A 24947-nucleotide genomic window follows, 5' to 3' on the forward strand; every position below is an offset into this window, starting at 1 on the left:
ATGAATTTTGAAGATTGACAAATGTGGTAACAAACTACCAAGCCAGCGTCTCGTCTACTCCCCAAGCAAGACAGTTGAGACATGGTGAACCTCAGTTTGTACAAAGCTGATGTGATTGGCTAGTTACACAAAATGTTTTTAAAGAAACACTTCAATTAAATATTGTTAACGACATGCAATATCCAAAAAAAATAGTTAATTCAACCAAAATTACCATTAAATAATTTGGCAGGTGCAGCTGTGTCCTGGTTGAGGCTCGATGACAGACATCGACAAAAAAAAAAAGTTAATTAAGGGACAGAATCAAACAGTATTGAAATGTCTGGATAAACAAACATTTTGTACACAGCCTCTTTAAAATAGCCGAAACCAATTTCCTTTTCAACTTTCAGGACAGAAGATCAAATTAGGTTAATTTCTAACATTTGTAAAGATCTACTTTTAGATTATGTAACGGGTAAAAATAAATGTTTAAATTAAAATTGAACGTAAAAATGTTATCACATATTTTGAACATAACATTTTTAATTTTGAGTTCATTATAAACTTATTAACACATTTTTCACTCACAAATGTAGAGTGTCAAAAAAATCTCCCCCAACTTCACAGGATCTTTGGGTGAATTTAAAGATTAAAGACTCAAACTGATGAATACAAAACCGTCCAACTGTACGATGAAATTCTTGAAGAGGAATAATATGCTACTTTTATTCAGTGTCTTTTTCTCCATTGACATATTTGTATTCAAATCCATCTATATTTATTTATATTTTAGTGAAATAATGAGTACTTGTCTACATTGTTTGTAAATTTATATCTTGTTCAATAAAGTTCTTTTAAAAAAGGGCAAACTGCTAGCCTTTTCATAATTTATTTCATTTACTTTTTCCAAAGTAAAAAAGAAAACTGTTTTCCAAACTAAAAACAATAACATCTTTAAATACCTTTAACAAGTTATATTTGTTTTTTCAAATCCAAAATGGAAGAGCAAAGTCAGAGTTTGACAAGTCACTGACATGTCTCCTAGTCTAAAACCACCAATTTATAAACACACAGATAAAAGTGCTGTTATCTAACTCTTTGTCAAGAAGTTGTTTTGTTTTTTTCCCCACTTTAAACACTGAAACAACAAAAGGTCTGAATATTAGCGAACGTTTCCGGTCCGTTCAACAGTCAGGTTAACGCTGCAGTGTTCCGCCGCGGCCGGCAGGGGGCTCCACATCTCTATGACCGAACCTACTTTTCATGCTGCAGCCAAACGGTGAATGAATCAAAAACGGCGACACCCTCAGGAGAGCTTTCCTCTTTGTGTGTCTGGAAAAGGAAAGAGACGGTTTGAGAGTTGACGTCCTGCAGCTTGTGAACGCACCATGATCGCCTCGTGACGGAGACGAAGCTGTCTGCTATCCGGGAAGAAGATGAGCGGCACCGGTGTGAGTACTGTACGAGTCACCTCCTTCCTCTGAAAATTTACTGTGACCTTATTATTATTATTATTATTATTGCATCGTTTAATATAATGTGAAATAACGATGGAGGATGCTGGATGCTGGGAGGAGGGTGTTGCATGTGTTGCTAGGATACTAGAATTTGGAGGGTAGTTGATGGAGAGCTCTAAGGTGCTGCATGTTTATTGTTTTTTTACTTTAATATATTTCCTCTGTGATTAGAAAAGAGAGAGGGAGCAGAAGAGGAAACTGCAGCACTTCCTGAGTGACCTGGCGTTGCTTGGATCACTGCAGGTTGGAGTACGCACGCACGCACGCACACACACACACACACACACACACACACACACACACACACACACACACATGCACATGCACTCTGCTCATCAGACTATCTGTTGTTTCTCCTCCCTGAAAGGGGTTTAAGTACTTCCAGCCGTGGCTCAGAGGGAAGGAGGAGCTGCTGCTGACAGTCGTCAACGAGGATCTGGTCAGTTTCTGTGGATAAAATGTAGGATTGTGTGTTAACAAAAATATATTCATCTAATGACACAACAAATATGCTGCCACACTAACCCTCTCCTCTCCTCTCCTCTCCCTCTCCTCTCCTCCTCCTCTCCTCTCCGGCCATGCCAGGGTTGGCGTTCCCCGGGCTTCGTGGTGTCCCGAGCCTCCTCCTACTCCTCCACCAGCAGCTGTAACAGCAGCGATGTCTCCCCCAGCAGCAGCTCTCCCAGCCTGGCCAGCCGGAGCAGCTCCCCGCTGCCCGGGGAGCCTCCGGGCCCGCCGGACTCCCGCCGACACGCACACGCCAAGACGCCGCCGCCGCCGCCGCCCGCCGCCAGGTGATGGATGCAAAACTTTTTTTTTTCTGTGCAAGTTTCAGCACACATCTTAGGATGTATGTGACATTTTACAAATTTTGATTCTACTTGTGATGTTCTTTTGTAATCTGAAATTGAGCCATTTAAATAGTTGCACTTTGATTGACGTGAATTGGTGCGTCACTTCCTGTTGGTACGGTCCGAAGCCAAACAGCAGGTGAAGGCTCTCACTGGTGCAGATGTGGATGTAAATGATGCACCGCTGATGAGGCGGTTAACAGCGTGTAGGTGTGAATGTATGTTTAAGTAGAAGTATAATTACAAACTGAAAATACTCAGCTACAAGTAAAAGTCCTGCTTTCGTAACCTCAACGAAGTATTATTATTAAAATGTACTTAAAGTTTCAAAAGTACACACAATGCTTACTGCTGCATTACTGCTGTGGATGTTTAAGGTTGTGTCAATTTAACTGCTTATTTTAATTCAAATAAAGGTTTTATCACATGTTTGCAGCATCATCGCTGTCCTGCGAGAACCTCGTATCTCCAGAAAGTCAACGAGCTCAGAAAAAAACTGTAAAACAGGTTTTAGGACACTTTCAAGTGGGTTTTTTGTGTGTGTTTTTCAAATAGTTTATTTAATTTAGAAGTAGGAGATTTTTTTATCGAGACGATCTGAGGTATGTTGTTTGCACTGGACAGGAAGGTCATGAAAAACTGTGTCGTAAGAAGTAATGTTGTGGAGTAAAAAAAAACCACAATATTTGCCTCTGAGGTTTTTAGTGGAGTAAAACTATAAAGTTGCATAAAGTGGAAATCGCCAAGTAAAGTAAAAAGCAGCTTGAATTCGGAGGTTTTGTTTTTGTTTCCAGTGTTCACAGGGAGCCCAGCAGTGAGGAGCATCTTCTGCCAGCATCTCCCAGTGAAAGAGAGATAGCCGTCCCTGTAAGTGCCTGCAGTAAAAAGAGGACCCTCCACAGGTCACATATTAGAGACACATTGTCAGAAAAGATCATTAACTCGCTCTCTCGACCTCGAAGGAGGTGAACTGCACTCTGTTTTTACTGGCCGGCTACGTGAAGTACGGCCGCCCCTACGCCTGGATACGCTCCAACCACGAGCGCCTGGTCAACATCGGCGGCACCGATTCGATGGTGAAGGACACGCCGATGAAGCTGAAGTCCATCGCAGACTGGCAGACGCGAGGTATGGAAACAATCCTAACAGGAGAGCGAGAAGAGAGAGTTATTGTTTCAGCGCACAGATTCAATAATTACACCATTTTCCATGAGTTTAAATCAGATGCAGATGTCTTTGCTTGAGTTTGACCTTTGTGGATCTGACTGATCAGGTTTATGGGGAGAAAAAAAAAGAGCTACGAGTGCTGGAGGAGATAATAAATACTTATATTGTTTATGTGTAGTAGAAGAAGAAACTGTTTCTGAGCTTTCCCCTGCAGGTATCCGTGTGTGGGACGTCGTCAGCGAGCTGGTGTGCCTGTGCACCGTTCCTTCCCCCTCCAACCCCTTCGCCCTGGACATGCGCTACGTCAAAAGTCTTCCCCTCCCCGACCGCTTCCTTGTCACGGGAGCTCTCCTCAGCTTCCTGGAGACCTACGTGGTTTACGGCAACCGGGACGAGTTGCACTACGACAAAGGTGGGGATCACTACAGGTTCTGTGATCACAGTAAATCCTGGTGAAATGAACACACTGCTGTGATTATGATCACGGCCAGCAGGCGGTGCTGTTTAGCTACGTTACATTAAGGCATCAGACCTGCAGCTACACGGAGCTGCAGCACATCCTAGTTTTAAGGTAGAAGTCGATGCTACATGTGTTGAGCCTCATTCTTTTCCTTCAGAGAACAGAAGTTGTAGTCGTAACGTTTTGTTCCCTTTCAGTCCGTTTACTCGCTGCAACATATAATATGTGACATCACATACGATACGTGCTCGACCTCGTTACCGTCCTACAGGGAACAGAAGTTAGAGTCATAACTTTTCATTTTTTGATGGCATAAGTTTTCTCTTCCAGTGGTTGAGGAGGTGAAGCCTCTGAGGCGTCTCCACGTCCAATCCCTGCTGGAGTTGCAGCGCCTCAGGGAGGGGGCCGGGTTGACCGGCAGCCCGCCGGTACGGGACTCCTCTGGAAAGGAGCGACTGTGATTGTATTTGATCCATAAGAAGATTCAATCTTTTATTGACATTTTGTAAAAAACCAACAAGACAGTAAGTAGGTTTAAATATGTGAAATATAACCAGAGGAACTTCCTGTTGGAGGTTTTTCATTTATTATGTTGAGTTGTATGGTTTGTTCTGGTAAATCCGAACTCATTGTGTTCGTGTAACGCACAAAGTGTACTGAATAAAATGTTTGAGAAGAGCTCGTCGAGGCTCTCGCACACAGCGTCCAGGCGAGAGCTGCATCTGCAGCTCCACCGCAGCATCTGCAGCTCCACCGCAGCAGGGACGGCGTTACACGTACCGGCCGTTCCAAACGTGAAAACACTGGACAAATAACCATGAGAAATGAGTCACATGACTGATATTAAAAAAAATCCCAGGACCTCTGAATGTCTTGCCCTCTGCCACCCTTCAATCTCAACCCCCCCCCCCCCGCCCCCCCCACCACACACACACACACACACACACACACACACACACACAAAGACAAGAATTCGGTTGTCTTCAGGCCAAATATAACATTTTCAAACTTGGGCATTCGAGCAGAATCATTAATCAGGGTCAAAGTTGCACGAGTTAAATATCCGTCTTGTTGAAAGCAGCACGACAACAACAAACAAATGTTGTATAAAATGTTTTAATACTTCATAAAATACATATTTAATTAAATATGTACAGTGACATAAAACAGTACATCAATGAAATACATCTTTAAGCAGGCGCATTAACCCCTTGTCTGAGATGAGGGTTGTGCCATTTGAAATGAAAAAGAGTTAAAAAATAAAAAATGGTTGACCAAACCATAAAACCCAGTGGCACATCAGTCCTGTTAAAAATAAAAAGTTTAGTTCAGGGTCCACCATTAATCCTCCAGTCTCATCTGTAAACCTCAGATAGAAATCATGAGAGCATATGATGCAATGAGCACATATCAGTGTCTGTAAGCGTCGCTTTAAACGGGCTTAAAGCCGTTCGAGGCGCCTTTTATGGTTCTGGTGTGAAGCAAAAATAAAAAGCACATTGTAGTATTTTCCGACATGGCTGCTCGATATGCAAAGTTATGGATGGACATCGGCGAAGAAGAAGTTGAGGCCTTTTTATTTATTTTTTTTAAAGAAGATTTGGGATGTCCCCCCCCCCCCCTCACACCCCCCCCACCCCCTCACACCCCCTAAATTGGAATGCAGGTGCACGGCTGCACATTCCTCACACTGAGGCTCCACATGGGAACACAGTGTTCCCAGTGTTCGGACACAAACAAACCCCCGAGTCATGGCCCGAGACTGGGGTAGGTTTTTTTTTTTCCACATAAATGCAAATAATTTATCACCGTGGACAGCTAGGATCTGTTTTCTTTTTCTATTTCAGGATGTTGTTGCTGTGCATGTGGAGGATTTTTGTCGACCCTGCAACTCCTGCTAGTGTTTTTTTTTCCGTTATGACGCAGGTGCCCGAAACTAACAAACCTCCCGACGATTAAAAATGTCATTTCTTGCGTAGGACTTGAGGATTATTTATAAAAATAAATTATTAAGGAACTGCATTTATGTGCGTTACAGACTTTGAAGAATTCCAACTATTCGGTGTGATGTGCCGGCATTTTTCACCCTCTGCACAAATCAACAGAGACGAGCTTGATAATGCCACAGGGTAAAATAAATAAATAAAAGAAATCATCATGACCGGTCACGAATGTCAATTAAATAAAAATACAACCTCTTAAAAATCCAGACTCTTGTCTTTTTCCAGTCGTGTCTGTGGATCCAGCAGCTGGTCTTATTGTTGGTTTTTCCAACAGTCCAAAACTCTTCGGTGGCTTCGAGCACAAAAGTACTTTAAAACAAACAAGCCGAGCCAAAAACGAGACGTGGACGCGACCCAGTCCGGCGCCTCAGGCGGCCAATCACACGTCCTCGTTTGTTTGTCGACGGCGTCTTTTCGCGGCGTCGGACGCGAATTGCGAAGTTTGCTGCGTGAAAAACCTCCAAAAGTCCAAACGCGTCACTGATCACCGTCCTCGCGTGTCCAAATATGGACGTTCCCACTTCCCAATTTGGGCCCCTTTGTCCTTCCTGAGCGTCTCGTAATCAGTCCCTCCCTGCCCTCCTTCTTCTGCTTTTCAGTGTTGTCACCCTTGAGGTTATCATCAGGTTAATGTGGTCCCACGTTTGAGGAGTTAAGGAGGGGGGGGAGGTTCAGTTCCAGCTGTCGGAGGCAGATCCTCGTCTGGTGATGGCCCTGCGGGACACCGAGCCTCTCTTCTTCCAGCGAACTGGAACCAGAACCAGACAGCAAGTCAGTGATGTTAGTCAGAAACTGAACTGTTATTTGAAACCGTCCAAAGCGGTGTCGGCAGTTTGTAAACTTGAACTCTAAAGTGACGGGATTCATTTACAACCACCTGCAGCAGCAGCTGGTTCTCGTTACTTTCACTGGTTTTCTTTTCAATCAGTACAAAACGTATCGTTTTAAAACAACTAAACTACGACCGAGAGAGGAGACACTTTGTTTTGCTCGACTGCTCTGACCTACAAACCTAAAAAACAACTTCTAATCAGAATTAAGCAAAGATCAGAATCTAACTTTTTTGACATCTGATTATAAAAACGTCTAATTTTGCCAGATCTCGGTTTTTTTGGGGGGAAAAAAGCCCCCGAGTCTGTGAAGGTTTGCTCATGTTTGGCCGTAAAACACATACAAAATGAAGGTGTTAACAAGTAGTAAAAACTCTTTAAAGAAATAGAAATCACCTTTTCCCAGACTGGCCGGCAGCGTGGAGCTCTTGGCAGCGGCAGAGCTGGACGACTCCTCCCCGAGTTTCCCCTTCGCCTCTCCGGGCGTCAGCGTGGCCGAGCCGTCCCGCTGCCAGTCGCTCAGCGCCTGCTGGAAGGAATGCGCCAGACACGCCGTCATGTCTCGCGCCCGCTCGGCGCGGCTGCACCAGAACACGCGGCACTGCAGCTGCTGCCCGTGATGCTTGCAGATGTACAGGAAGACGTTGGGTCGGCTGGCGTCGGCGGCGCAGTACGCGATGTCCTGCAGGTACGTCTTGGTGAGCTGCCGACCCGTGCTCAGCTCCTTCACCTCCACGTATCTGGGACGCACCACCAGGGCGTGATCTTTGCTCAGCTTCTTCTTTCCGTTGGCGATACCTTCCAGCAGGTGGCTGATGGCGTCCAGAGCCTGTTCTCGATCCAGGGAGAAGATCTTCTCCGTGCCGAGGTAGTGGACCTTGAACAGAGGATCCCCGTGGGACAAGGACTCCGTTCGGTCGCGACGGAAGCGGCGCCGCAACGCCGCCGGAGAGTTCTTGAGGGTCTGCATGAGGTGGAACGTGCTGAGGGACATGGCGCGTTTCAGGCTGGGTTTGGAGGGAGTTGTCGGCGGCTGGTCCACTTCACGGTCTCCCCCGATCTTCCACCGTTCTTCTATGAATGGAGCGTAGTTGCATCCAAGACTTTTATCTGAAATGAGGCAGAAAGAGACGGATGATTTTCAAAAAGGACACAAAGACCTGAGCGAGACGAACGCCTCGATCGAGGTTTTTCTTGGATGTTAAGTAACTTTCACTATGATGCAATTTCTTTTCTTACAGATAACTCCATGGACGAGGAAAAAAATAAAAAAATGCCAGTCAGCACAACTTGTACTCAGGGTGGAAAAACAAAAAGGCCACCGAACAGGGTTGGTTACAAAAAGTGACGCAATCAGTGTGAAATATTCATCCACCACAGGCACCGGCCATTAAATATTTACAGGCAGGTCTGGCTCGGTCTTTGTCCTCCAAGCAGTGAACCCGTAAGAAACGTACAAACACGCCGACGGAGCTGGAAACGGGCCAGTATACATGGAAAGTTAAAAAGTGTCACGAAGGAATCACAGCACACGTTAGTTATCCTTCTTCAAACTTCAACCCGCTGCCGTGTATTACGAACATCATCAGTCTGGCAGATACTGGAGGACTCGGAGGCTTCTGTGACCTCGTTAACTCGAGGTGTTATGCAACCACATCTGGCCCTCCATTGTCTCCCATCCTACAAACCCACAGAACTGCCCGTTCTCCATTGTTGTGACCCTCCATATTTTTTCCTCTTTCGCTTTTCTTGGCCATTCTTTCAACATCCTAGCTGCCTCCTCTAGAAGGGAGTCGCAGAGAGAACCACCGACTGTTCTGAAGGTGGTGACCATTGTTAATCAAACCCCGTACAGGAAACAGCTTTGCACACACACCCCCCCCTCCTAAATATTTCTCTGAAAAACAATGGCATGCTTGCGCGAGTGTGTCACATCACGAAAGGGATGCAAGTCGACCCAAAGCATGCACATATTGCATGAGGCACCCAACATGCAAAAGTACTGAAAACCACAACTTGGATTAGGGAACACTAACAAACACCAAATCTGCGTCACAACGACAGGGCTGATTTAGATCAAATCAAATATGAGACCAAATTTGCATCCACAACAGACCTTACGCATATACAAAATAACTAAATATAGTCTGAATAACCAGCTTTCTTTCTTTTATCCGACACGTGAAGAGTTGTCACAGCAAACATCCTTTGGAAGTTGACAGAATACTTCTGTGATCATTTGCATTTAACAGTTGTTTTCAAGAACAGCTAGACATTGGATGTATTCTTGACCAAACCTCTATTTCAAATATGTGGCTGATATAAAAAAAAAAAAAATACAAAAAGACAATTTAAAGAATTTAACCTTAACAAATTGGCCTCCTCTCATCTTGCAGTCTTCTTGCACTAATAGGGCAAAGGCAAATATTATTTTTAAATGAAAGTTTTAATTGAGGTTATGTGCTGGTTACTTCTATGCCGAATTAACTCCCAAAGCCTGGTGATAACGTATAACAACTCAAAACTATGAAAGGCGACTACAAATCTTAGAAAAAGGCGAGAAACCCTAAAAACTACAGATTTTAGAGCGTGGCTCGGCGAGACTTGAAGGGTCGCGTTTTCCCCAAGTTCCCGCAACACTTAGGAGTAAAAACTAAAGTGCTTCATACGTTCAAAAATCATTTAAATGTCTTAGGAAATGTTACGAAGTTGAAGAAAACAAACATTACAAGGTTAGATTTTAAAATATATATGACAAAGTGGGCACAGCGTTCAAGTTGTGTAACTTGTGCCGACAGTTGGTCTTACCTGGCCGCAGTTTCATGCAAACGATGTCCTCGTGCGCCTCAGGAGAACAGTCAACACAACCTGCGCGCTCACCGGACCGTCCGGTGCTCACGAGCTCCTCGAGCCGGTGGTGTAACGGACGGTGTGACGGTGTAACGGACGGTGGTGTGACGGACGCGGAGTCAAGCGGCTCGCGGACAGTCTCGCGCTCCCTTTCAGTGCATGTGCGCGGTGAGAGTGGTTCAGGGCGCTCGTGAGAAGGAGCGTTTTAAACGGCGGAGGACGTCACACACGGGGACGAGCTCCGCGTCGGTGGCAGCGAGGAGGAGGCTGGTCGGTGGCAGCGAGGAGGAGGCTGGTCGGTGGAAGCAGGGAGGTGATCGGATCATTTCCACAAGGAGACGGGTTCAGAGTACACGGAGGTGCACAACAATGGAGCCTATCTGCGTCCACTTGTATGCTGTCAGATCATTTGATGGTTAGATTTGAGAAGTTAAACATCAAATAAAGCGTTTGTCTCATCGGTCAGTAGTTTTGTTTCATTTAAAGAAAAGCTAACAAAGAATCTAATCTCTCAATCATAACTTTCTCAAAGGAAACCGCCAGTTTTGGTCAACCGGAGATTGATCAGCTGTTCATTTCCTGTCAATCACTGAAAATACATTTGAAAACTACTCCGTATGTTTATATTGCTTTAATGGACGACAATATTAACAAATGTAGGCCACTCATGATGACACACGAGTTGACATTATTTCACAAACTCCTCCAACTGAAAGTTTCACATTTCTTTATTCACGCCTCCTCGGTGTTCACGCTGCGTCACGACGCGTCTCCGACGGGGATCAGCGGCCTGGACGGTTTGCTCCGGGCCATTTTAAACAGAGGTGGAGGGAAACTTTAAACACGTCCGTGTGTGTGTGTGTGTGTGTGTGTGTGTGTGTGTGTGTGTGTGTGTGTGTGTGTGTGTGGCTGGGTGTGCCTGACGTTGAGGGGAACAGTAGGGCCCCTGTTTCTTCTGGGTTTGGCCCAACAACAGTTAAGTTCTGGACGTCACACTCGCCTCGGTTCCTAGCGGGACACTGGAACTATTCTGGTGGGCACCGATGACATAATGGAGCGTCTCAGACGGGCACCCGCCCTCCCGACGTACCACACAACGGGCAGCGGGAACACACCGGGCGTCCGAGCCGTGGCGTGTACCGGCCGGGCTGCAGCTGCGGTCGTGAAGCATGTTGCAGCATCGTGAATACGAGCTACAGTCTATTTAACGGTCCAATCAAAGAGACCCATTCAGGGAACGAGGTCTTCGATTGTCCACTCGGTTGGTGAAGATGGAAGGAGTGGAGGATGCTTGACCGGTTCAGTCCGCCTTTAAAACATTCATATAACTGCCTCATATTTCCAGCAGCATCTAGTCATTTATCCATATCGTAATGATATTTTTTTGTATTTTTAGCACGTTAGCTCGAGATTAGCTCGAAGCGGTGCCGCTGGCTTGGAAGTGGACTTTTTACTCTTGTAAATGTCCCCGCAGCAGAAGAGCAAGCAGTTATTAAAATCATGAATATTAAATGTACGAGTGAATCCCTAACAGTCACAATGCAAAGTGTTATTTGAGAATTCACCATCAGCCACATTATCATCAACGGGTTGTCATCAACGGGTTATCATCAACGGGTTGTCATCAACGGGTTGTCATCAACAGGTTATCATCAACGGGTTATCATCAACGGGTTGTCATCAACGGGTTATCATCAACGGGTTATCATCAACGGGTTATCATCAACGGGTTATCATCAACGGGTTATCATCAACGGGTTGTCATCAACGGGTTGTCATCAACGGGTTATCATCAACGGGTTATCATCAACGGGTTGTCATCAACGGGTTGTCATCAACGGGTTGTCATCAACGCAGCAACACCTAACCCTAACCCCAACCCCCCTTCCCCCCACCGACTACTGCTCGTGACCCAAACCAGAAAATTAGCAACCCTCTCTCTCAGGAGGTAATTACAAGTCAGACAAAGACGATCTCAAGAAAGAAAATCCATCAAAACACTTCATCATAATAATATCAACAACAACAACAACAACAACGCTCCGTGAATGGTCAAAGTCAACATGGGTCCCAGCTGAGGGGAAATTGGGGGGATTTTGAGTGAGAAGAAATCACAGAGCACCTTTAACAAGAGACTAGTAGCAGAAAAAAGGAAAACATTGAGATTAGTTTCAGTTCGAGCCATAAAACAGACAATTAAAATACATAAATCGGGGGGGGGGGGGGGTTTCCAAAGAAGCAGGTTAAAGTTAAATGGAACAAATTCTTAGATAATGTGCCCTCATATTTACCCCCTCTTCTATTTTGTATGGTGTTTCTATTGTTAGACGGAGGGCAAACAGAAAATTTAGGAAGTAAAATGACCTTAAGCCGACATCCATTCAGGTTTACAAGTGTTTTATATCCAGTTCTCTTTTTTTAAAACGCTCTAAATCAAACGTCGCTGACATGTGAATCTGCAGCAGTTCGACTGATCAACAACGAAGAGCCACATTCCAGTTTGCTATCGCTGAGTTCCACCGAAGCAAAAGAAAAACACTTTACAGTCTGTTCCTACGGCTCTAAAAAAAAAAGCTGTGAACTTTGACCTTTATATAATAATTGTCAGAGTTGCTGGCAAATGTTAAAATGCCAACACACTACATTTGAGAGATATTATAGCGTCAGAATGAGATGAAACGTTGACAGCACACAGTATATTTGCCAATTTAGTGGAATAAAATAAATCGGTTGCTGTTTTTTTAGGGTGTTTTAAAAAACGTATAATTTATGTGTTCCAGGACTAAATCTTGATTGTCACATTTCTGTTTTATTCCGATCTTGAAAAAGTGTAATATCTCGTTGTCCCTCTTCATGATTCGTTGCAACTTGCTGCCTTATTTTTGATTAGGACGCTCACATAAAAGAAAACATGGCCGTCTTATATATATCTGAGCCCAATCCAAACATGGTGTCTGGTTGTAACCGTCCGTGTCTTTCAGCCGTCCCGACACACCTGTTCGGGACGTTCCTCGGATGCGGTGTGTTCTCGTGGCGAGATCACCTGAAAGGGGAAGTTGGACGAGGCGTGGAGATATGAAAACAGGAATGACAACTCTGGATTTATAGGCCACTTTGCTGTGTTATCAAATATTTACTACAATAGAGAACACTGGGAGGGTTTTGGTGTCTATTCACGACATGACAAGTGACCCGTACGACAGGTTTGAGTTTTGAGGTCTTGTAATCGCAGCGGAGGTGCGTTACATAACTTTGTGCCTGTCCTGACCTGGTATGTGTTTCTGAGCATTTCTGCTTGTTCACGGCAGAAAAACAACAACTTATTCTCCCTCTGATGTCGAAAATAAAGGCTGTAAACGGTCCGGAGGGCAGCAGAAGGCACAGTTCAGTTTCTACCGGTGTTATTAAGAAACACTGGTAGATACGGGAGGTTGACATACGTGTGAAACAGTAACAGAGTGAGTGGAAGTCATTCAGTCCATTTGTTTGATTTCATTGAGGGATTTCGTGACCTAATGAAGTGACACTAAAGCTGCTCCTCCGGTTGAAGTAATGTAATCATGAGGTGTGGAACTCCCAAGTCTTTATCCACCCTCCGCTCACGCCTTCCCTCAACGAGTACGACGGGCCTCTGGTTTCAAAGAAGGAAATGACTCCGTCTTTATCGAAAGAGAAGTCGTCTGTTGGGTTTCTTTGGGTCTGACGGCCTCACGGTCTCAGTCTTCCTGTCATTTCACTGTAAACTTAAGAAGGAGGAGAAATGGGCGCTTTCAGCATTTGATAACTTGGAATCTCAAGACGGCACTAATTCATATTCTGACATCTGTATTGGCACTTAAAAAAAACGACTTAACCTCATAGACATCCCATTTTTTGTTTGGCAGCGGCCCAAGCTTTGATGCCCCGCTGCAGTGAGACATTAAGGGAGAGGCGATTTCCTCAGGATGTTGCTGCAGCAGCTTTATGTGAGTCCGTGTGTCTGGACTTCACATTCACTACGTGCAAACCACGAGCTGCAGGTTTCTTCATGGAAACGCGGGATCTGGTCTCTCTCGCAAGTTCACCGTCTGCGGTATCTATCGACTGGTATATCTATCCAATAAATGTATTTAGGAAACCTAACAACGAATGACATTCCTTTGAGCATCACAAGGTAAACATTCAAGTTTGAATTTAGATATCCAACAGCCCACTCATATATTCAATGTGGTTCTTGATATTATAGAAGCACATAAATAACACACTGTATGGATACAGTGAAAGTGTTTAAATGCTCAGCCATAGAGAAATGCACACATGTAGGCTACGCAGCAACTGGACTTCCTTAAGTTTGTGATGTCACAAAAGCACACTTGTTTTAACCTACAAAAAACATATTGTAGTTTGTCAAGCAGGCAAATAAAACACAAGAAAAAAAATGTAATATGGGATATTTAAACCCACTTTAACTGTAAGCAAAGTCATCTTGGCAGTGGACTCTTTCGATGTAGTTTCATTGGTTAGGAAAAGCCCGGCTCCAATTCTACTTCCCGGCAGCGTCTGATATCAGTAACAACAAACAAACCGGGACAAATTTAGAAAGTTTAAAGATCTAAGATCCACATCAGGAAGGGTTCACCTGTGTGTAAATACGCAGGGCAGCTCAACATGTGGACGGCCGGCCCGAGGCCAGTGGGAAAAGGTTTTCTGTGTGTTTACAGTAGCAACAGGTTCACACGTAAGCAGCTGTTGTCTGTAAACTCATCTGCCTTCCAGGTTAAAAGTATGTCAGGAAATGTACCTTAGAAAGGGAAGATGGAAGGTTTAAAGAGGCGTTATCAGAGAAATAGAAATATGAGACCTATAAATTACACTTTTTTTTGTTGTTTGTTTGAGTGTTTGCCGACAGCTTACGAAAAGTGAACCACCGAGCCGTGATTGCATCTCATCCAAAAGCCTTTAACAGGACACAACAGGAGGTGGGGGGGGGTGATAAACAGCTTTCTTTGACTTTACAGGAAAGCTGTCTCTCTATCTTTTCCCGAAAATGTACCTCCAGTGTTATTGTTTAATTTTTTACCGAACGTCCCGCTCGGCCAGCTTCCCGTGGTGAGAAAGTGGCCGTGTGGCCTTCACAGGAATCACGTGACTCATGAACGTCTGAAGGAAGTCATGAAAGGCCGGCTGGCCGGTCGGAAGAAAAACAGAAAAACAAACATGTGGCCGACTGCTCCGACACACAATGGCTGCCAAAGTCCTAATAAGGCGCGTTTAACGTGGAGCACGAGGAATGACAGCGCGTCTGCTTTTTTCACTCATCCAGTTATCTTTACTCGGGTTGCGTCAGTCTGCTGATGAGCTAATTTCTTTTTTTCCCCACTTCTGTCAGTATGAACAAACTGGGATGGTTTAATAATAGGATCAGGCCAGACAAGGAGGAAAGGTCTGTCTGGGGGAATCCCTGAAAATCATGTGGTTTCATTTCAAAAATCTGAGCTTTGTCATCCTGATAAAACTTTTTTTTGTCAAAAAGAAACTTTAAACCAAAGAGAAATCAATTATATAATGTCCTGAACATGAATGAAAGCGTCAGACTTTTCACAGACTTGCAGCTATTCATGATAAGCGTATTAAAAGCCGTCGAGGCCGCTTGAATAGCTCTTAACACAATACTCTCCCCGCTCGGGGAATTGCTTTTGTATTCATGAACAGAAATACTCGAATATAGCACAGTTAAAAATTTTGGAGGGCTCTTATTTTGAAAGCACAATAATGCCCAAAAATGGAATTTATGGAGGATGAAGGAGGTTCAGAGGAAGGTGGCAGCAGCGGTTCCTCTTCTGTTTTGAGAGTATTTCTGCTTTTTTAAGGGAGGAGGTGTCTTTTAGCTTTTTTTTTTTTTATTATTAATAAAATGTGGCGTTGACTGCTTTGTTGTGAAAATGCTGTCGAGCTGCAGGGACCAATCAGAATCCAGACTAAACAGGAAGAAGAGGCAGCTTCCTGCACGGTGCCGTAGGAGTCCTCCGACCCATGTGACCCCTAACGGTTGCTCACAAACCTCAAACACAACCCACACGGAGGGTTTTTCTAAATCACTGCTTAGTTTTACTGCTTTAGCGAATGTGTGTAGAGGTCGTGGTCTTTTTAACGTAAACGTCAAAGTTAATTTGATGACAAGAATCTCTGTTATTTATTTGACCAATAGGGTTGTTTACCTAAAGACCAACGCTGTCTGTTTTTTTTGTTTTTTTTGCAGGAGGACCGTCTCCCGCTGTTTAAATATGAACCGAGGAAAAATAAATTCTCAAGCAGTGAAAAGTAATTTCAGGTCAAATCGATGTATCAGTGTTTGAAAAGTCATAGTTCGACTTGTGAAAGAGCCACTTTCCTCCCAAGAGTTACGATGAAAAGAATTGCTCTTACAAACAACCTGAAAATTAACTTGTGGGAATAAAGACCAGATCACTACGATGTTGTGGATGAAATCCAAATTAGTCTTTAAAGGTAAAACATGATACGCTCTGATTTATCGAGTATTTGTGGAAGATAAGTTCTATTTATTTAGTTCGGGCTGGTTTTTCTACATCCGTGTCCATCTAAGATCACATCACTAACACGACAGCATGTTAACTGACATTTAAATCTTTACGTTTCTCCTTTGAATAACCAGCACATTTATATCTGCAGCATTATTTGAATGACGCCAACAGAACTTGGCTGTAAATCTTTTTCCAATATCACCATCTTGGCGCCCAGAGTACCATAATTTCTCTCGTTATTCAGAGGTGTGAATAATGTCAGTCTTATCCAAAGAGTGGTCTTACTCATTATTTCTGAACAGAAGTGACGCAACCTTAAATTTTTTTCTGCTCACATGAAATCAGTCCTCCAGATCGTACTGTCTAGGACAATAATGCCCTTAAGGGACAGTTGACGGGTCACTTCCCATCACGTCCCGTGAGACCCATGTGTCTTAAAAAATGATCTCACTCAAAAGAAAAACAGAACCTATTTTTCATCTCATAATAATCCAGTTGTTTATAAATGGTTCATTTATCACAAAAAGCAGGTTTCTCAGCCCATAATAACCTGTAACAATCATTTTTATGAAAACAATAGGGTTTTTTGAGGTTTATTCTGTAGTTAATGACAGGATTATTTTCAGATGAACCGCCAGAAAACTCAAAAGACTGAGAGACTTTAGCTGTAAACACAATAAGAACTTGTGGAAAGCTTGAGACCTCTAGTGGCCCTCTGTGGTATTGCAGTTAAAGGCCACTTCTGCATCGGCCTCATTTTTCGGACTCTGACGCTTCATCCACTTTTATACCCGGTCTGTGGTTTTGATAAACACTATATTTCAGTATCAGCAATACAACGTGGGGTCAAACAGTCTTGACCCGCCCCGAGGAAATCAGTCCAACCGACGCCACGCTGATTACAGAATACCAAAACTTGAATCTTTTGAAACATGACTTCTTCTGCAACAATGACAATCTGTAATGAATTAAGATGACATCAGATTTACGGTGGGTTTTTGTAGCGTTCGTCAGATACCCAGCGAGAGAGGCCCCCACTTCTTACTCACTCCTTTGACTACTGTTGTCTACAACGTTTCTGCTGCTGGCTGCCTGTGAGTCCTGAAGTGCGTCTGTAGAAGCCGTCAAGGGTTTCTCATGCACGTCATCCGCGGTGCCGGAGAGGCCGCTGATGAAAACGATGGCAAAGCAAAGGCTCTCTTTTATTTCTGCTTGCGTCGTATGAAAAAGGAGCCGTTAGTCAGTCTTAAAGAGCCACGCCGACTCGCCTGAGCTATTAATAGGCAGCCTTGTTTTTTTTGTTTTTTTCTTTTCAGGAGAAAGCTAGCTACGGATTGCATTTGAAGCCGGCCCAGCAACAAAAAAAAAATCCCCCTTCTCCCTGCTCATTTCCTCCCCACCCTCCACTCTGCAGAAAGCCATGTACTGTGACGAATCGCTCACAAAATGTTATTTTTAGCCCTCAGGCGACCCTAGTCTTCTACGAGCGCAGAATCAACACACAAAACATCTGAAGACGACGTTGTTCCGGGCGTGTTGGGACACCAAACGCTCAGATATCTGACTGCTGAATCACTCATCAATTATTAGTTCAGGATTTTACACGTGGCTGAACCAGCAGTTTGAGTGTTGTTTGGTTTCTCTGAGAATCCGTCCACCGCTCCTCAACCCAACGATCACAAAGACAAGACAAGCTCAACTTTGTGAGGAAATACAGTTCAGATTATGGATCAAAATTTTAAAAAAAAAGTAGCTCAGAAAACACTGCTGCATTGTACGAATATAGATTTTATAAGATGTTTTGTTGTCGAACGCCTCTGAAGAATTTTCTTTGGTTGTTTTTTTGAAGAAAACGTGAATAAAAATGTAAAATGTAGTTTTTTTGTTGGTCATTATACGGTACGAACAATAATATTTGTGAAGCACTTTGAGCAGCATCCACAAATAATGCTAAACAATTACATTTATTAATCAAATTGATCATTTACGCCACGTAATCAGTACTTCTGCTTTTATACAACTGTAAAGGAGTATTTTATAGCGTGACATCGTCACTGCTCATGCAGCTTCATATTACGAGCCTCAAAACATTATAAATAAATAAAAACATTCCACTACAAGTCAAATAAACTGCTAAAATATATACACTAAAATGTATAAATAGACAACTGAAGAAATACATAAAATAAATCCAATTCAGTTAAAGGCTCGACTAGAAAGATATGACTTGAGTTTTCTTTTAAAAACGTCACGAGTAGTCATGTTGTCAGCAAAATATAGTTATTAAAAGCATTCCTTGTGCAAAATTCTCCTGTTTCAGAGAGCCATATTATTACAGCTTAACAAGACAGAGAGTTTATTGTAACTACAAAACTAAAACCCTGAAACTACAAATCAAAGCTCTGAAATAAATCGTATCATCATGGAGAAGAAGCTGAAAATTGAAATTCAGTTCAACTTATAAAGTGAATTTACTGCGTTATTTCAGCCACTGGAGACGATGTGGTCGTAGTTGTGTGTTGCTGAATGTGAGTATTAAAACGAGGCTCAGAGGGGCTTCATCAGCGTTGCCTTCAGGCGTTTACTGACACGACTGCAGCAGCCGGTGTCGGAGAATGAGCTAACGAACGAGGCATTTTAACAGAACTACTAGACGTCTTCTGTCAGCCTCATAAACTCGATGCTTGAATCAGAGACATTCACATACACAAAGGAGATGAGTAAGATGTAAGATGTTTGTGGTTGAGGTTCTCATGAGGTCATTTTTTGTGCAAGGCGTTCTCGGTTCCTCTAACTTGATGCTCTGAGGTGTCGGGGACTCGTTCTCTAGTCGGTGGGAAACACAATCACGAGATCATCCTTATTTCTGCTGCTGGAGTTCAAAGTTTGACGGCCGTGCATCATCGAGGGTAATTTAAACTAAATATAACTTCTCCAGTACTGACGCCAAACGTGAAATTCACCTTTTTTAATTTTTTAATTTTAACGAATAGCAAAAAAAAAAAAAGCATAAATCTAGTTTGGGATGATGAAAGAAGCGTCCACCCACACAGACACAGAGGTCAGCTGGAATAAAAATCCTCCTCAGTTTGTGACTGGAAATATTAACTCAGTTAAATGAGAGAGTTACAGTCAGATAACCAAACAACACCAGAACATGGATGGATGGGTGGATGGATGGATGGATGGATGGATGGATGGATGGATGGATGGATGGATGGATGGATGGATGGATGGATGGATAGATAGATAGATAGATAGATAGATAGATAGATAGATAGATAGATAGATAGATAGATAGATAGATAGATAGATAGATAGATAGATAGATAGATAGATAGATAGATAGATAGATAGATAGATAGATAGATAGATAGATAGATAGATAGATAGATAGATAGATAGATAGATAGAGATAGAAAGAAAGAAAGAAAGAAAGAAAGAAAGAAAGAAAGAAAGAAAGAAAGAAGTGGCTCTACTGAAAAGTCAAATAAAACCAAGAGAACAAACAGCTCAAAGACCTAAGAAGGCCAAAACACTGAAACCATGCTGCGCCCTCTAGAGGCTGTAATGGTTATTACACTCCATTAAAAACTAGGTACTGGATGGAGCTCAGAACTTCCTGATATTTCTCCTCTTGTGTTTATCCTGAATGGAAATCCATCAAGACTGCAGCTTTATGTTATTAATAATACATTTTGTCTTAATTTTGCCATGCAAAAAGCAAGAAAAATAGGCAACTGGTTGCAGAGACTCAAAAGTTCCTGTAGGTTCACGCTGCGGCAAATAACATGTTATAATTTAATTTGAATATGCACCACTATGAAACGTAAAAACTGCTCCTGTAATTTGTTTATGGTTAAATTTGAGATTATTTCAGAGGTACATATTCCTGAATACATTTGTATATATATATATATTTTTTTATCAAATTACCAGCAAACCAAATAAGACAAAACACACCTGGCCAGGTGTGGTCGGGGGCCTGATCCATTAAAAAGGGGCAACGAAACCCAGTAAGGCCGGCCGTGTGTAGTCTGACACAAACACTGGGGAAGCCTGCAGTAAACACTCAAATGCAGAGGTGGAAAAAAAAAAGAAGAGGGAATCAAGAGGGGGGCACGTGTTTTACCCCGGAGCCCCCTAGAGGATTAAGGTGGTCCCTGCAGGAGGCACGTGAGCCTCAGTCAAAGAGATACGTGTTTATAAAGCATCAGTAAATGAATCCTTAAACATATGCAATTAAAAGCATTCAGAGGATTTCTTTTAAATCTTTTGAAGCACTTTTCAGTGCACAGCTGAATCCCCCCCGACACCCCCCCTCCCACACACACACACGCACGCACGCACGCACACACACACACACACACACACGCACACACACGCACCTCCCCCGTCGTCACACCTCCTTCCTGGAGGAGGGCGCTCTGTGCGCAGCTTCCTGTCCGTGCGGGGAGGTCTGCGTTGTGCACGTGCGCCGGTTGCTCCAGAGGAACCGAACCCGTCCAGACCGGAGCGGCACCGCGGCACTGTGAGCCTCACCCCCATCACACCCATCCGACATGGACTTCTCTATCCGGGCTGCCAACGTGGAGGACTGCAAGGACATCGCGCGGATGATCGTGGTGAGGGGGTTGGGGGGTTGGGGGGGGGGGGGACACGTGTGCGGTGCAGCTGTGTCTGACTCGGAAGACATTTCTCAGTCCTGTAATGACTCAGACTGACGTCAACGGATCTCTGAATAAACACGATGGAGCTGTTATTAGATTATCGAGGTAATATTGGATGAACTGTGCTGTATTGGTTAGTTTCGTTGCCAACATGCTGATAGACTGGTACTGATGGCTGGTTGCTGTTTGGAGATATTCTAATAACTGATGACTAACTGCTGCTATTTATGTTTCCCTCAGGAATTGGCAGAATATGAGAAAGTGGCAGACCGTGTGAAAGTCACCCAGAGAGGTAAAGTATTATATCATTTATGCTTTACATAAAAATAAGGACCCGACAGTCATAAAAACAAGATAAATCCAAGGTGAGCCAGATAATATAGGGGTCAAAGGCAGATAGCAAAACACTTTTCATGAGGTCCATTTGGTCACAAAATGTGATCGATGAAATGAAAATAGTTCTGAGCACTTTTCGGAAGGAAATAAAAAGTTTACGCCCGATAAACAGATATTTGATCAACATGAAGAAGAACTACACGACAACGAATAGAAGTTGTAATAAAATCAGGTTGTGATCAGATGTCTGGTCAGATATCCCAGCAATAAATATTACTACAAGTCAGACATTTGGCTTTAAAAAGCCGACAAGAAAGTGGTGAAACAAATAGCACACAAACTAAATGTTAAATTAATTTTTATTCTGCAGCTGTAACTGAAATAATAAAAGAAGTTCCACCTACACACGCTGATTAAATGCAGCGATGAGGTGGAAGTCAGCTGTGAATGTTAATGCTTCTAACAGATTTGCAGCAAAAAAAAATGCTAATGAGGTGCGACTTCTTAAAAAAACTGGAACTTCAGGATCCATTTAGTATATTTAATTAATGAGTACACAAAGGAGTGCACATCTGTTAATGGATGGTGAAATCAGGACCCAGTTTTGATCACTTTTTCTGTTATATTTCTGTTATTATATATATTAAAATATATAAATGATTATTTTACGACTACTGCCAAAATTGCATTTTTATATTAAAAAAAAACTAAATTATTGTGTAAAAATACTGAAAACTGCCTAAAAATCTGCAGGATCTTAACTGCAAAATGTCACTGAACAGGATGTGAGTTCACTTTTTTGGTGAGTTTGTGTGTTTACATGATGTTTCCTCAAATCTCTTCAAACTGGACTCATAAAATGATTACCAGCAGATCTGGGCTGATCAAGTTCATGAACAGATTTGGAGCTTTGTGCTTCGTGACTTTATGAGTGAAGATTGTCAATGTTCATACAACCTGCATGAAACACACACAAAGGGTCAAAGGATGCTGTGTGTGTGTGTGTGTGTGTGTGTGTGTGTGTGTGTGTGTGTGTGTGTGTGTGTGTGTGTGTGTGTGTGTGTGTGTGTGTGTGTGTGTGTGTGTGTGTGTGTGTGTGCTGATAATCATTTTATTAGTCCGGTTTATTTATGATTCCCTAAACAATGACAGATCTGTTCATGGAATTTGCACAACAACAACAATCACGTGTTTTCCTCGTTGCTGCTCACTTGTCTGACGTGGAAAAAGTAGCTTCACATTATTCTCGGTCGATCTGTGAGAACTTTCCACACCTAAAGGCAGTAAAGTGATATTTGCTTTGCTCTCCGTAATCTTTATGAACCAAATCCTGTGATCAGAAAGTGATCCTCTGTAACAGGATGTTCACCTTCGCCCTCCTGTCCTCATATTCACTGACATAAATTATAATATTATGCGCATCACGTTAAGCTCATATCGTCATCCCTGAACGGACGAGTTCTTCTCAACTTCTCATCCTTCCTTGACCTTTTCCTTTTCCAATGGGCTCGAGGAAAAGAGCTCAGGAAAAGATTTAGGAGGTCATTTTCTGGACTATTCGAACATGCCCCATAATTCATTTGCAGACTTGGAGCAGGACGGCTTCTCCAAGAACCCGTTCTTCCACGGGATCATCGCCGAGGTGCCGGAACAGCACAAAACCAAAGAAGGTGAGAGAAAGCCATCGCTAACATCGTTTACTTATTTATATACATATAATAGTTTCATATACAAACGAACAGGATCACAAAACAAAGTACTTCTCTGAACGTAGTCTTAAAAAACAACAACTAGAAAACTGCTCCTTCCCGCCCACCTCTGATTAGTGATGTCACAACTCTGCATTTAATCAGCTCCGGTAAATAATACTCTTTTTTTTCTCAAATGATTGCTTTTTATAAATGTGAAACAGCAGCAGCCGCTGACCAGGTGCATCAGCCGTATTCATGAGCTCCTGTTACTTACTGCAGGCCGTGGCCTCCCTCCCAACACACCTCTTACATAATAAAGCTAATGCACCGCTTCCCCCCAGAATACAGTAACCAGATCGTTAGCGTGCGCTCCGCTGCCCAGCTGGGACGTTTGTCTTCCGTGACGCCGTCCTTTTTCCGTCCAGTCACCGTCCACCGTATCTGACTCCACTCTGAGGAGCAGCTGCTTTGAGTTACTACGTCTAGATAACCTACGACTTTCATACGTATATTTGGATGACAGGATACAGATTTGCTTCCTGAACAAGCTGCAGTACAACAACAAAAGAAGAATGTAGTGAACTCACCGCTGCAGCGTAATACAACAAACTAACTTCCAAACTTCAGCATGCTTTTTCACAGATATCTTAAAAAGATGAACTAATTTCCAAAGCGTTTTTTTAAAGCTCGTTGTTTCGCTGCACCAACAATCAAAGAAAATCGACCAATTTTATAGATACGGAAAATACTGGGCTTCTTTTTAAAAGTCGATTGTTGTGAACTGATTTCTCTTCTTTTGTACGGTTTGCTTCCAGGCCATACGAAGATCGGCTACGCACTTTACTTCTACTCCTACAGCTCGTGGTCGGGCAGAGCCGTTTACATGGAGGACCTGTTCGTGAAGCCCGAGTTCAGAGGTAAAATACTCCACGGGGTGAATAGAGTCGCCTGAACGCCCCGCGGTAAAACAAGCATCTGTAAATGTGCAGTGACGCGTGCCGTCTGTCTTTCAGGGAAGGGCATCGGTAAAGCACTCATGAGCAAGGTAGCACAGGTGAGTGGAGCGTCAACGCGTCGGGCCAAAAGTCAGACAGGGAACTTTACAAAAGACTTCTAACTAAAAATGCTAAATGCTGTCTCAGACAAACCAAATAATGGAACTTTTCCTGCTTTATTTTGCGGTGGTGCAGCTCGGCCTGGCCGCCGGCTGCAACCAGCTCAACCTCACCGTTCTGGACTGGAACAAATCATCCGTAGACTTTTACGTCAGCCAGGGCTGCTCCGATGTGACGGCGAGCACCGGCTACCACTGCATGCGCTGCGAGGGGGAGGCGCTGCAGAACCTGGCGCAGCCGTAACCTGGCAACGGGGCGGCGCCGAGCTCCACCCACGCCGTGCGGGGACACAGCGCCACACGGTGGCCCCTTTCCAAAACTTCCACAATAACAATCGTCAAGCCGATTTTAAAATAACTGACTGTTCGCTAAAGCCGAAGCTATGATTTACCGCTCAAAACTTCCCAAACAAACGGTGTTTTATGTTGGCTTGTAGTTGTAGTTAACTAATGTTAGCTAGTTAGCTTTCACTAACTGTCTACGGCCGCCGTTCAGCTGACTAAATATATACGCACATGCTGGCTACATACATGATATGATAAAATGGTAACAGGCGTCCCCCGTAAAACCTACATACAGCGGCAGGCACGCGCTTTCACAATTGAGAAACTGAACAATCACTGTTCAGGGCAGGAATTTAGCAAACGGACAATTAGCTTCAATTATTTTCAGAGTGAAAGATGAAGTTTTAAGTGTTGGAATGAATGGAGCCAATGCAATATGTTTAAATAGTAAATAACAGAGGCACTGAACTGTGTTTTGTGTTGTTTTTCCTTGTGTGTTATCATTTCTATGATAAATGGATCCGATGTCCCGACTGGCTTGATGTGTGTGTGGAAAGAAATTGTGCTAACAAGAAGAGTGCGACGTGTGTGTGTGTGTGTGTGTGTGTGTGTGTGTGTGTGTGTGTGTGTGTGTGTGTGTGTGTGTGTGTGTGTGTGTGTGTGTGTGTGT

General features: G+C 43.4%; 3 protein-coding genes across 4 annotated transcripts; 2 read left to right on the forward strand and 1 right to left on the reverse strand.

Annotated features, from left to right (window-relative positions):
• The first annotated feature begins 1244 nt into the window (after nt 1-1244).
• On the forward strand, nt 1245-6182 carry LOC138632996 (uncharacterized). Of its 2 annotated transcripts, none has more exons than XM_069718952.1 (8): nt 1245-1442; nt 1671-1748; nt 1867-1938; nt 2085-2293; nt 3145-3217; nt 3313-3478; nt 3732-3929; nt 6016-6182. In XM_069718952.1, the coding sequence occupies exons 1-8, from the start codon at nt 1419-1421 to the stop codon at nt 6108-6110; spliced, it is 915 nt and encodes a 304-aa protein (XP_069575053.1). In that variant the 5' UTR covers nt 1245-1418; the 3' UTR covers nt 6111-6182. The 2 variants fall into 2 exon arrangements, with proteins under 2 accessions (XP_069575053.1, XP_069575052.1); XM_069718951.1 differs by having other exon boundaries at nt 1248-1442; nt 4308-6182.
• Nucleotides 5080-14793, reverse strand: LOC138633029 (uncharacterized). Its single transcript, XM_069719000.1, has 4 exons — nt 14720-14793; nt 9619-9809; nt 7207-7920; nt 5080-6728 (listed from the first exon to the last, which is right to left on the reverse strand). The coding sequence occupies exons 1-4, from the start codon at nt 14791-14793 to the stop codon at nt 6652-6654; spliced, it is 1056 nt and encodes a 351-aa protein (XP_069575101.1). The 3' UTR covers nt 5080-6651.
• Nucleotides 14794-20599: 5806 nt separating this feature from the next.
• Nucleotides 20600-24823, forward strand: sat2a.1 (spermidine/spermine N1-acetyltransferase family member 2a, tandem duplicate 1). The gene is made up of 6 exons (XM_069718983.1): nt 20600-20806; nt 21092-21143; nt 22774-22857; nt 23694-23795; nt 23892-23932; nt 24069-24823. Exons 1-6 carry the CDS (start codon nt 20744-20746, stop codon nt 24234-24236), a joined length of 510 nt encoding a protein of 169 aa, XP_069575084.1. The 5' UTR covers nt 20600-20743; the 3' UTR covers nt 24237-24823.
• Nucleotides 24824-24947: the final 124 nt, after the last annotated feature.

This window comes from Brachyistius frenatus, unplaced genomic scaffold (genome assembly GCF_029030835.1).
Source record: "Brachyistius frenatus isolate BFR_SWC_R1_liver_20210118 unplaced genomic scaffold, ASM2903083v1 Contig_203, whole genome shotgun sequence".
Classification (NCBI taxonomy): domain Eukaryota; kingdom Metazoa; phylum Chordata; class Actinopteri; family Embiotocidae; genus Brachyistius; species Brachyistius frenatus.

Excerpts from the sequence above, each read along its gene's own strand:
- LOC138633029 (XM_069719000.1), bottom strand. The coding sequence starts at position 14,793 with ATGAGTCACGTGATTCCTGTGAAGGCCACACGGCCACTTTCTCACCAC. Across the intron at positions 7,921-9,618 it reads TTGCATGAAACTGCGGCCAG|ATAAAAGTCTTGGATGCAAC; the intron begins GTAAGACCAACT and ends GCCTCATTTCAG. Across the intron at positions 6,729-7,206 it reads GCCGGCCAGTCTGGGAAAAG|TTCGCTGGAAGAAGAGAGGC; the intron begins GTGATTTCTATT and ends TTCTGGTTCCAG.
- sat2a.1 (XM_069718983.1), top strand. The coding sequence starts at position 20,744 with ATGGACTTCTCTATCCGGGCTGCCAACGTGGAGGACTGCAAGGACATC. Across the intron at positions 20,807-21,091 it reads ACATCGCGCGGATGATCGTG|GAATTGGCAGAATATGAGAA; the intron begins GTGAGGGGGTTG and ends TGTTTCCCTCAG. Across the intron at positions 21,144-22,773 it reads TGTGAAAGTCACCCAGAGAG|ACTTGGAGCAGGACGGCTTC; the intron begins GTAAAGTATTAT and ends ATTCATTTGCAG.
- LOC138632996 (XM_069718951.1), top strand. The coding sequence starts at position 1,419 with ATGAGCGGCACCGGTGTGAGTACT. Across the intron at positions 2,294-3,144 it reads CCGCCGCCGCCCGCCGCCAG|TGTTCACAGGGAGCCCAGCA; the intron begins GTGATGGATGCA and ends TTTTGTTTCCAG. Across the intron at positions 3,218-3,312 it reads AAAGAGAGATAGCCGTCCCT|GAGGTGAACTGCACTCTGTT; the intron begins GTAAGTGCCTGC and ends TCGACCTCGAAG.